This window comes from Oncorhynchus gorbuscha, unplaced genomic scaffold (assembly GCF_021184085.1).
Source record: "Oncorhynchus gorbuscha isolate QuinsamMale2020 ecotype Even-year unplaced genomic scaffold, OgorEven_v1.0 Un_scaffold_505, whole genome shotgun sequence".
Lineage (NCBI taxonomy): Eukaryota > Metazoa > Chordata > Actinopteri > Salmoniformes > Salmonidae > Oncorhynchus > Oncorhynchus gorbuscha.
In genome coordinates, this window is record NW_025745339.1 from 445,746 (window position 1) to 459,441 (window position 13,696).

Here is a 13,696-nt window from a genome sequence, read left to right on the forward strand (position 1 = left end):
CCTGACAGCCAATCATATCTGTTCTCCATCTCAACGTTCTGAACAGGTTCCCTATTCTACCTGACAGCCAATCATATCTGTTCTCCATCTCAACGTTCTGAACAGGTTCCCTATTCTACCTGACAGCCAATCATATCTGTTCTCCATCTCAACGTTCTGAACAGGTTCCCTATTCTACCTGACAGCCAATCATATCTGTTCTCCATCTCAACGTTCTGAACAGGTTCCCTATTCTACCTGACAGCCAATCATATCTGTTCTCCATCTCAACGTTCTGAACAGGTTCCCTATTCTACCTGACAGCCAATCATATCTGTTCTCCATCTCAACGTTCTGAACAGGTTCCCTATTCTACCTGACAGCCAATCATATCTGTTCTCCATCTCAACGTTCTGAACAGGTTCCTATTCTACCTGACAGCCAATCATATCTGTTCTCCATCTCAACGTTCTGAACAGGTTCCCTATTCTACCCGACAGCCAATCATATCTGTTCTCCAACAAACCTTTCCATCTCAATGTTCTGAACAGGTTCCCTATTCTACCTGACAGCCAATCATATCTGTTCTCCATCTCAACGTTCTGAACAGGTTCCCTATTCTACCTGACAGCCAATCATATCTGTTCTCCATCTCAACGTTCTGAACAGGTTCCCTATTCTACCTGACAGCCAATCATATCTGTTCTCCAACAAACCTTTCCATCTCAACGTTCTGAACAGGTTCCCTATTCTACCTGACAGCCAATCATATCTGTTCTCCAACAAACCTTTCTATCTCAACGTTCTGAACAGGTTCCCTATTCTACCCGACAGCCAATCATATCTGTTCTCCATCTCAACGTTCTGAACAGGTTCCCTATTCTACCTGACAGCCAATCATATCTGTTCTCCATCTCAACGTTCTGAACAGGTTCCCTATTCTACCTGACAGCCAATCATATCTGTTCTCCATCTCAACGTTCTGAACAGGTTCCCTATTCTACCTGACAGCCAATCATATCTGTTCTCCATCTCAACGTTCTATATATATGTATATATATGCCCTATTTACCCTGACAGAATCGCTTTTATCCAAAGCGACTTAACAGTCATGTGTGCATACATTCTATCTGGGTGGTCCCGGGAATCGAACACACTACCCTGGCGTTAGAAGCGCCATGCTCTACCAACTGAGCAACAGAAGGATCTCAACGTTCTGAACAGGTTCCCTATTCTACCTGACAGCCAATCATATCTGTTCTCCATCTCAACGTTCTGAACAGGTTCCCTATTCTACCTGACAGCCAATCATATCTGTTCTCCATCTCAACGTTCTGAACAGGTTCCCTATTCTACCTGACAGCCAATCATATCTGTTCTCCATCTCAACGTTCTGAACAGGTTCCTATTCTACCTGACAGCCAATCATATCTGTTCTCCATCTCAACGTTCTGAACAGGTTCCCTATTCTACCTGACAGCCAATCATATCTGTTCTCCATCTCAACGTTCTGAACAGGTTCCTATTCTACCTGACAGCCAATCATATCTGTTCTCCATCTCAACGTTCTGAACAGGTTCCCTATTCTACCTGACAGCCAATCATATCTGTTCTCCATCTCAACGTTCTGAACAGGTTCCCTATTCTACCTGACAGCCAATCATATCTGTTCTCCATCTCAACGTTCTGAACAGGTTCCCTATTCTACCTGACAGCCAATCATATCTGTTCTCCATCTCAACGTTCTGAACAGGTTCCCTATTCTACCTGACAGCCAATCATATCTGTTCTCCATCTCAACGTTCTGAACAGGTTCCCTATTCTACCTGACAGCCAATCATATCTGTTCTCCATCTCAACGTTCTGAACAGGTTCCCTATTCTACCTGACAGCCAATCATATCTGTTCTCCATCTCAACGTTCTGAACAGGTTCCCTATTCTACCTGACAGCCAATCATATCTGTTCTCCATCTCAACGTTCTGAACAGGTTCCCTATTCTACCTGACAGCCAATCATATCTGTTCTCCATCTCAACGTTCTGAACAGGTTCCCTATTCTACCTGACAGCCAATCATATCTGTTCTCCATCTCAACGTTCTGAACAGGTTCCCTATTCTACCTGACAGCCAATCATATCTGTTCTCCATCTCAACGTTCTGAACAGGTTCCCTATTCTACCTGACAGCCAATCATATCTGTTCTCCATCTCAACGTTCTGAACAGGTTCCCTATTCTACCTGACAGCCAATCATATCTGTTCTCCATCTCAACGTTCTGAACAGGTTCCCTATTCTACCTGACAGCCAATCATATCTGTTCTCCATCTCAACGTTCTGAACAGGTTCCCTATTCTACCTGACAGCCAATCATATCTGTTCTCCATCTCAACGTTCTGAACAGGTTCCCTATTCTACCTGACAGCCAATCATATCTGTTCTCCATCTCAACGTTCTGAACAGGTTCCCTATTCTACCTGACAGCCAATCATATCTGTTCTCCATCTCAACGTTCTGAACAGGTTCCCTATTCTACCTGACAGCCAATCATATCTGTTCTCCATCTCAACGTTCTGAACAGGTTCCCTATTCTACCTGACAGCCAATCATATCTGTTCTCCATCTCAACGTTCTGAACAGGTTCCCTATTCTACCTGACAGCCAATCATATCTGTTCTCCATCTCAACGTTCTGAACAGGTTCCCTATTCTACCTGACAGCCAATCATATCTGTTCTCCATCTCAACGTTCTGAACAGGTTCCCTATTCTACCTGACAGCCAATCATATCTGTTCTCCATCTCAACGTTCTGAACAGGTTCCCTATTCTACCTGACAGCCAATCATATCTGTTCTCCATCTCAACGTTCTGAACAGGTTCCCTATTCTACCTGACAGCCAATCATATCTGTTCTCCATCTCTCAACGTTCTGAACAGGTTCCCTATTCTACCTGACAGCCAATCATATCTGTTCTCCATCTCAACGTTCTGAACAGGTTCCCTATTCTACCTGACAGCCAATCATATCTGTTCTCCATCTCAACGTTCTGAACAGGTTCCCTATTCTACCTGACAGCCAATCATATCTGTTCTCCATCTCAACGTTCTGAACAGGTTCCCTATTCTACCTGACAGCCAATCATATCTGTTCTCCATCTCAACGTTCTGAACAGGTTCCCTATTCTACCTGACAGCCAATCATATCTGTTCTCCATCTCAACGTTCTGAACAGGTTCCCTATTCTACCTGACAGCCAATCATATCTGTTCTCCATCTCAACGTTCTGAACAGGTTCCCTATTCTACCTGACAGCCAATCATATCTGTTCTCCATCTCAACGTTCTGAACAGGTTCCCTATTCTACCTGACAGCCAATCATATCTGTTCTCCATCTCAACGTTCTGAACAGGTTCCCTATTCTACCTGACAGCCAATCATATCTGTTCTCCATCTCAACGTTCTGAACAGGTTCCCTATTCTACCTGACAGCCAATCATATCTGTTCTCCATCTCAACGTTCTGAACAGGTTCCCTATTCTACCTGACAGCCAATCATATCTGTTCTCCATCTCAACGTTCTGAACAGGTTCCCTATTCTACCTGACAGCCAATCATATCTGTTCTCCATCTCAACGTTCTGAACAGGTTCCTATTCTACCTGACAGCCAATCATATCTGTTCTCCATCTCAACATTCTGAACAGGTTCCCTATTCTACCTGACAGCCAATCATATCTGTTCTCCATCTCAACGTTCTGAACAGGTTCCCTATTCTACCTGACAGCCAATCATATCTGTTCTCCATCTCAACGTTCTGAACAGGTTCCCTATTCTACCTGACAGCCAATCATATCTGTTCTCCATCTCAACGTTCTGAACAGGTTCCCTATTCTACCTGACAGCCAATCATATCTGTTCTCCATCTCAACGTTCTGAACAGGTTCCTATTCTACCTGACAGCCAATCATATCTGTTCTCCATCTCAACGTTCTGAACAGGTTCCCTATTCTACCTGACAGCCAATCATATCTGTTCTCCATCTCAACGTTCTGAACAGGTTCCCTATTCTACCTGACAGCCAATCATATCTGTTCTCCATCTCACAACAGGTTCCCTATTCTACCTGACAGCCAATCATATCTGTTCTCCATCTCAACGTTCTGAACAGGTTCCCTATTCTACCTGACAGCCAATCATATCTGTTCTCCATCTCAACGTTCTGAACAGGTTCCCTATTCTACCTGACAGCCAATCATATCTGTTCTCCATCTCAACGTTCTGAACAGGTTCCCTATTCTACCTGACAGCCAATCATATCTGTTCTCCATCTCAACGTTCTGAACAGGTTCCCTATTCTACCTGACAGCCAATCATATCTGTTCTCCATCTCAACGTTCTGAACAGGTTCCCTATTCTACCTGACAGCCAATCATATCTGTTCTCCATCTCAACGTTCTGAACAGGTTCCCTATTCTACCTGACAGCCAATCATATCTGTTCTCCATCTCAACAAACCTTTCCATCTCAATGTTCTGAACAGGTTCCCTATTCTACCTGACAGCCAATCATATCTGTTCTCCATCTCAACGTTCTGAACAGGTTCCCTATTCTACCTGACAGCCAATCATATCTGTTCTCCATCTCAACGTTCTGAACAGGTTCCCTATTCTACCTGACAGCCAATCATATCTGTTCTCCAACAAACCTTTCCATCTCAACGTTCTGAACAGGTTCCCTATTCTACCTGACAGCCAATCATATCTGTTCTCCATCTCTCAACGTTCTGAACAGGTTCCCTATTCTACCTGACAGCCAATCATATCTGTTCTCCATCTCAACGTTCTGAACAGGTTCCCTATTCTACCTGACAGCCAATCATATCTGTTCTCCATCTCAACGTTCTGAACAGGTTCCCTATTCTACCTGACAGCCAATCATATCTGTTCTCCATCTCAACGTTCTGAACAGGTTCCCTATTCTACCTGACAGCCAATCATATCTGTTCTCCATCTCAACGCCAATCATATCTGTTCATACATCTCTAACAAAACAGGTTCCCATCTCAATGAGCAACAGAAGGATCTCAACGTTCTGAACAGGTTCCCTATTCTACCTGACAGCCAATCATATCTGTTCTCCATCTCAACGTTCTGAACAGGTTCCCTATTCTACCTGACAGCCAATCATATCTGTTCTCCATCTCAACGTTCTGAACAGGTTCCCTATTCTACCTGACAGCCAATCATATCTGTTCTCCATCAACAACAGGTTCCCTATTCTACCTGAAGCCAATCATATCTGTTCTCCATCTCAACGTTCTGAACAGGTTCCCTATTCTACCTGACAGCCAATCATATCTGTTCTCCATCTCAATTCGTTCTGATCTCACAACAGGTTCCCTATTCTACCTGACAGCCAATCATATCTGTTCTCCATCTCAACGTTCTGAACAGGTTCCCTATTCTACCTGACAGCCAATCATATCTGTTCTCCATCTCAACGTTCTGAACAGGTTCCCTATTCTACCTGACAGCCAATCATATCTGTTCTCCATCTCAACGTTCTGAACAGGTTCCCTATTCTACCTGACAGCCAATCATATCTGTTCTCCATCTCAACGTTCTGAACAGGTTCCCTATTCTACCTGACAGCCAATCATATCTGTTCTCCATCAACGTCAACAGTTCTGAACAGGTTCCCTATTCTACCTGACAGCCAATCATATCTGTTCTCCATCTCAACGTTCTGAACAGGTTCTGACAGCCAATCATATCTGTTCTCCATCTCAACGTTCTGAAGGTTCCAATGACAGTTCTCCATCTCAACGTTCCATTCTACCTGACAGCCAATCATATCTGTTCTCCATCTCAACGTTCTGAACAGGTTCCCTATTCTACCTGACAGCCAATCATATCTGTTCTCCATCTCAACGTTCTGAACAGGTTCCCTATTCTACCTGACAGCCAATCATATCTGTTCTCCATCTCAACGTTCTGAACAGGTTCTATTCTACCTGACAGCCAATCATATCTGTTCTCCATCTCAACGTTCTGAACAGGTTCCCTATTCTACCTGACAGCCAATCATATCTGTTCTCCATCTCAACGTTCTGAACAGGTTCCCTATTCTACCTGACAGCCAATCATATCTGTTCTCCATCTCAACGTTCTGAACAGGTTCCCTATTCTACCTGACAGCCAATCATATCTGTTCTCCATCTCACGTTCTGAGGTTCCCTATTCTACCTGACAGCCAATCATATCTGTTCTCCATCTCAACGTTCTGAACAGGTTCCCTATTCTACCTGACAGCCAATCATATCTGTTCTCCATCTCAACGTTCTGAACAGGTTCCCTATTCTACCTGACAGCCAATCATATCTGTTCTCCATCTCAACGTTCTGAACAGGTTCCCTATTCTACCTGACAGCCAATCATATCTGTTCTCCATCTCAACGTTCTGAACAGGTTCCCTATTCTACCTGACAGCCAATCATATCTGTTCTCCATCTCAACGTTCTGAACAGGTTCCCTATTCTACCTGACAGCCAATCATTCTCTCAACGTTCTGACCTGACAGCCAATCATATCTGTTCTCCATCTCAACGTTCTGAACAGGTTCCCTATTCTACCTGACAGCCAATCATATCTGTTCTCCATCTCAACGTTCTGAACAGGTTCCCTATTCTACCTGACAGCCAATCATATCTGTTCTCCATCTCAACGTTCTGAACAGGTTCCCTATTCTACCTGACAGCCAATCATATCTGTTCTCCATCTCAACGTTCTGAACAGGTTCCCTATTCTACCTGACAGCCAATCATATCTGTTCTCCATCTCAACGTTCTGAACAGGTTCCCTATTCTACCTGACAGCCAATCATATCTGTTCTCCATCTCAACGTTCTGAACAGGTTCCCTATTCTACCTGACAGCCAATCATATCTGTTCTCCATCTCAACGTTCTGAACAGGTTCAGTACTTTCAGAAAGTATTCAGACTCCTTCACTTTTTCCACATTTTGTTACAGCCTTGTTCTAAAAATGGATTTTTTAAAATTCAATCTACTATCTTGAATCTACACCCATAATGACATCACAATAACCCATAATGACATCACAATAACCCATAATGACATCACAATAACCCATAATGACATCACAATACCCCATAATGACAACGCGAAAATAGGTTTTTAGAAATGTAAAAACAGAAATACGTTATTTAATATAATATAATAATAATATAATAATATAATAATGGTCCTTCTGTAGCTCAGTTGGTAGAGCATGGCGCTTGTAACGCCAGGATACTGGGTTCGATTCCGGGATCACCCATACGTAGAATGTATGCACACATGACTGTAAGTCGCTTTGGATAAAAGCGTCTGCTAAATGGCATATATTATTATTATTATTATTTACATAAGTACTCAGACTCTTTGCTATGAGACTAAATTCAGCTCCTGTTGCATCCTGTTTCCATTGATTACCCTTGAGACCTTTCTACAACTTGATTGTTGTGCACCTGTGGTAAATTCAATTGATTGGACATGATTTGGAAAGGCACACACCTGTCTATATAAGGTCCCACAGTTGACAGTGCATGTCAGAGCAAAAACCAAGCCATGAGGTCGAAGGAATTGTCCATAGAGCTCCGAGACAGGATCGTGTCGAGGCACAGATGTAGGGAAGGGTACCAAACAATGTCTGCAGCATTGAAGGTCCCCAAGAACACAATGGCCTCCATCATTCTAAAATGGAAGACGTTTGGAACCACCAAGACTCTTCCAAGAGCTGGCCGCCCCGGCCAAACTGAGCAATCAGGGGTGAAGGGCCTTGGTCAGGGAGGTAACCAAGAACCTGACGGTCAATGACTGGGCGTCCAGAGTTCCTCTATGGAGGTGGGAGAACCTTCCAGAAGGACAACCATCTCTGCAGCACTCCACCAATCAGGCCTTTATGGTAGAGTGGCCAGACGGAAGCCACTCCTCAGTAAAAGGCTCACAACAGCCCGCTTGGAGTTGGCCAAAAGGTATGTAAAGACTCTCAGAAGACTCCCATGTAAAACAAGATTCTCTGGGCTGATGATACCAAGATTGAACTCTTTGGCCTGAATGCCAAGTGTCACATCTGAAGGAAACCTACAATCCATACAGTGAAGCATGGTGGTGGCAGCATCCCTACGGTGAAGCATGGTGGTGGCAGCATCATGCTGTGGGGATGTTTTTCAGTGACAGGGACTGGGAGACTAGTCAGGATCGAGGGAAAGATGAAGAGAGAAAAGTACAGAGAAACCCTTGATGAAAACCTGCTCCAGAGCGCTCAGGACCTCAGACTGGGGTGAAGGTTCACCTTCCAACAGGATAACGACCCTAAAGCACACAGCCAAGACAGCGCAGGATTGGCTTCGGGTAAAGTCTCTGAATGTCCTTGAGCAGCCCAGCCAGAGCTCGGAATTGAACCCAGATCGAACATCTCTGGAGAGACCTGAAAATAGCTGTGCAGCAATGTTCTCCATCCAACCTGACGCTTTCCATCCAACCTGACGCTTTCCATCCAACCTGACAGAGCTTGAGAGGATCTGCAGAGAAGAATGGGAGAAACTCCCCAAATACAGGTGTGACAAGAGGGATTTGTGTTGGGTGCAGAGTGATGAGGTACTTTGTCATTATGGAGTGTTGTGTGGAGACTGATGTGCCAAGAAGACTCAAGGCTGTAATTGCTGCTTTGTCAAAGGAGTACTGAGTAAAGGGTCTGAATTCTTAAGTAAATGTGATATTTTTGTGCAGAGTTTTTTGTCATTAAAACAGTTTTGCAGAAATGTCTTTGTCAAAGTAACTGATGTTTTGTTGGGTGCAGAGTGATTGTCATTATGGAGTGTTGTGTGGAGACTGATGAGGGATTTGTGTTGGGTGCAGAGTGATGAGGTACTTTGTCATTATGGAGTGTTGTGTGGAGACTGATGAGGGATTTGTGTTGGGTGCAGAGTGATGAGGTACTTTGTCATTATGGAGTGTTGTGTGGAGACTGATGAGGGATTTGTGTTGGGTGCAGAGTGATGAGGTACTTTGTCATTATGGAGTGTTGTGTGGAGACTGATGAGGGATTTGTGTTGGGTGCAGAGTGATGAGGTACTTTGTCATTATGGAGTGTTGTGTGGAGACTGATGAGGGATTTGTGTTGGGTGCAGAGTGATGAGGTACTTTGTCATTATGGAGTGTTGTGTGGAGACTGATGAGGGATTTGTGTTGGGTGCAGAGTGATGAGGTACTTTGTCATTATGGAGTGTTGTGTGGAGACTGATGAGGGATTTGTGTTGGGTGCAGAGTGATGAGGTACTTTGTCATTATGGAGTGTTGTGTGGAGACTGATGAGGGATTTGTGTTGGGTGCAGAGTGATGAGGTACTTTGTCATTATGGAGTGTTGTGTGGAGACTGATGAGGATTTGTGTTGGGTGCAGAGTGATGAGGTACTTTGTCATTATGGAGTGTTGTGTGGAGACTGATGAGGGATTTGTGTTGGGTGCAGAGTGATGAGGTACTTTGTCATTATGGAGTGTTGTGTGGAGACTGATGAGGGATTTGTGTTGGGTGCAGAGTGATGAGGTACTTTGTCATTATGGAGTGTTGTGTGGAGACTGATGAAGGATTTGTGTTGGGTGCAGAGTGATGAGGTACTTTGTCATTATGGAGTGTTGTGTGGAGACTGATGAGGGATTTGTGTTGGGTGCAGAGTGATGAGGTACTTTGTCATTATGGAGTGTTGTGTGGAGACTGATGAGGGATTTTTATTTATTTATTATTATTTTAGAATAAGGCTGTAAAATGCGGGAAAAGGTGAAGGGGTCTGAATGCACTGTAAACGGAGATGAAATCTTAAATGAGCTTCAGTTAGATTGAACCCCTACAGGATGCTAAGGGGTAGGGAATTGGGTGTTAGGGTGGGTGCAGAGTGATGAGGTACCAGGAAGTAGAGTTAGGTCAGTATTTAAGGTGTTGGGTCAGTATTTAAGGTGTTGGGTCAGTGTTTAAGGTGTTGGGTCAGTGTTTAAGGTGTTAGGTCGGTGTTGGGTCAGTATTTAAGGTGTTGGGTCAGTATTTAAGGTGTTGGGTCAGTGTTTAAGGTGTTGGGTACTTACTCGTGATGGGTGCAGAGTGATGAGGTACCAGGAAGTAGAGTTAGGTCAGTATTTAAGGTGTTGGGTCAGTATTTAAGGTGTTGGGTCAGTATTTAAGGTGTTGGGTCAGTGTTTAAGGTCTTGGGTCAGTGTTTAAGGTCTTGGGTCAGTGTTTAAGGTGTTGGGTCAGTATTTAAGGTGTTGGATCAGTATTTAAGGTGTTGGGTCAGTGTTTAAGGTGTTGGGTCAGTGTTTAAGGTGTTGGGTCAGTGTTTAAGGTGTTGGGTCAGTGTTTAAGGTGTTGGATCAGTATTTAAGGTGTTGGGTCCTTACTCGTGATAGGTGCAGAGTGATGAGCTACCAGGAAGTGGAGTTAGGTCAGTATTTAATGTGTTGGGTCAGTGTTAGGTCAGTATTTAAGGTGTTGGGTCCTTACCCGTGATAGGTGCAGAGTGATGAGCTACCAGGAAGTGGAGTTAGGTCAGTATTTAATGTGTTGGGTCAGTGTTAGGTCAGTATTTAAGGTGTTGGGTCCTTACTCGTGATAGGTGCAGAGTGATGAGCTACCAGGAAGTGGAGTTTGGTCAGTGTTTAAGGTGTTGGGTCCTTACTCGTGATAGGTGCAGAGTGATGAGCTACCAGGAAGTGGAGTTTGGACGGCTTCAGGAGAGACATCTTGCCCACTTTCTTTTGTTTTGCATTTTTCTTCTTCGCTCCCTTCTTCCCTTTCTTCTCGACTTCCCAGTCTTCGTCTTCCTCGTCCCTCTCTCTCTCCTCCTCTCCCTCAGTGTTTCCCAGAGGTTCCAGAAGCGATGGTGTTTTTGGTGTAGGCCGAGTCTTTGTGGTAGCTGGTGTTTTTAGGGTGGCCTGTGCTGGGGTTTGGGGGGCCCCCTCTCCTTCCCCTCCTCCCCCTACAGTGCGAAGCCGGTCTGATCGCTCCTGCTCTTTCACCAGATGTCGAAGCAGATCGGACTCGTCGACGTGCAGATGGCCGAGGTACTTAGTGGTCCTCTGACGCCCCTCGTCTTCCATGAAACCCTGACGGACACAAGGACAACACACACTATTGTCTATTCTATTATACCCTGAGGGACACAAGGACAACACACACTATTGCCTATTCTATTATACCCTGAGGGACACAAGGACAACACACACTATTGCCTATTCTATTATACCCTGAGGGACACAAGGACAACACACACTATTGTCTATTCTATTATACCCTGAGGGACACAAGGACAACACACACTATTGCCTATTCTATTATACCCTGAGGTGACGGACACAAGGACAACACACACTATTGTCTATTCTATTATACCCTGAGGGACACAAGGACAACACACACTATTGTCTATTCTATTATACCCTGAGGGACACAAGGACAACACACACTATTGTCTATTCTATTATACCCTGAGGGACACAAGGACAACACACACTATTGCCTATTCTATTATACCCTGAGGTGACGGACACAAGGACAACACACACTATTGTCTATTCTATTATACCCTGAGGTGACGGACACAAGGACAACACACACTATTGTCTATTCTATTATACCCTGAGGGACACAAGGACAACACACACTATTGTCTATTCTATTATACCCTGAGGGACGGACACAAGGACAACACACACTATTGTCTATTCTATTAAACCCTGAGGGACGGACACAAGGACAACACACACTATTGCCTATTCTATTATACCCTGAGGTGACGGACACAAGGACAACACACACTATTGTCTATTCTATTATACCCTGAGGGACACAAGGACAACACACACTATTGCCTATTCTATTATACCCTGAGGGACACAAGGACAACACACACTATTGCCTATTCTATTATACCCTGAGGGACACAAGGACAACACACACTATTGTCTATTCTATTATACCCTGAGGGACACAAGGACAACACACACTATTGCCTATTCTATTATACCCTGAGGGACACAAGGACAACACACACTATTGCCTATTCTATTATACCCTGAGGGACACAAGGACAACACACACTATTGTCTATTCTATTATACCCTGAGGTGACGGACACAAGGACAACACACACTATTGTCTATTCTATTATACCCTGAGGTGACGGACACAAGGACAACACACACTATTGTCTATTCTATTATACCCTGAGGAGACGGACACAAGGACAACACACACTATTGTCTATTCTATTATACCCTGAGGGACACAAGGACAACACACACTATTGTCTATTCTATTATACCCTGAGGAGACGGACACAAGGACAACACACACTATTGTCTATTCTATTATACCCTGAGGGACGGACACAAGGACAACACACACTATTGTCTATTCTATTATACCCTGAGGTGACGGACACAAGGACAACACACACTATTGTCTATTCTATTATACCCTGAGGGACACAAGGACAACACACACTATTGTCTATTCTATTATACCCTGAGGGACACAAGGACAACACACACTATTGTCTATTCTATTATACCCTGAGGTGACGGACACAAGGACAACACACACTATTGTCTATTCTATTATACCCTGAGGAGACGGACACAAGGACAACACACACTATTGTCTATTCTATTATACCCTGAGGGACACAAGGACAACACACACTATTGTCTATTCTATTATACCCTGAGGAGACACACAAGGACAACACACACTATTGTCTATTCTATTATACCCTGAGGGACGGACACAAGGACAACACACTATTGTCTATTCTATTATACCCTGAGGGACACACTATTGTCTATTCTATTATACCCTGAGGTGACGGACACAAGGACAACACACACTATTGTCTATTCTATTATACCCTGAGGGACACAAGGACAACACACACTATTGTCTATTCTATTATACCCTGAGGGACACAAGGACAACACACACTATTGTCTATTCTATTATACCCTGAGGTGACGGACACAAGGACAACACACACTATTGTCTATTTCATTATAAAAATATATATAAAACATGGGAAAAATGACATTTACATGACGGACAGACACAGCTCAACGACAGACAGACACAGCTCAATGACAGACAGACAGACACAGCTCAACGACAGACAGACAGACACAGCTCAACGACAGACAGACACAGCTCAACGACAGACAGACACAGCTCAATGACAGACAGACAGACACAGCTCAATGACAGACAGACAGACACAGCTCAATGACAGACAGACACAGCTCAATGACAGACAGACACAGCTCAATGACAGACAGACACAGCTCAACGACAGACAGACACAGCTCAACGACAGACAGACAGACAGACAGACAGACAGACAGACAGACAGACAGACAGACAGACAGACAGACAGACAGACAGACAGACAGACAGACAGACAGACAGACAGACACAGCTCAATGACAGACAGACACAGCTCAATGACAGACAGACACAGCTCAATGACAGACAGACAGACAGACAGACAGACAGACAGACAGACAGACAGACAGACAGACAGACAGACAGACAGACAGACAGACAGACAGACACAGCTCAATGACAGACAGACACAGCTCAACGACAGACAGACAGACAGACAGACAGACACAGCTCAATG

At 44.2% G+C, this 13,696-nt stretch overlaps 1 protein-coding gene across 1 annotated transcript in view; it reads right to left on the bottom strand.

Moving 5' to 3' along the window:
* LOC124018418 (general transcription factor 3C polypeptide 1-like) overlaps nucleotides 1-13,696 on the bottom strand; it is a 137,570-nt gene that overhangs the window by 107,702 nt on the left and 16,172 nt on the right. The window contains exon 9 of the mRNA XM_046333728.1: nucleotides 10,706-11,132. Within this exon, the coding sequence (XP_046189684.1) occupies nucleotides 10,706-11,132 (427 nt within the window). The remainder of the gene's footprint in view (nucleotides 1-10,705; nucleotides 11,133-13,696) is intronic.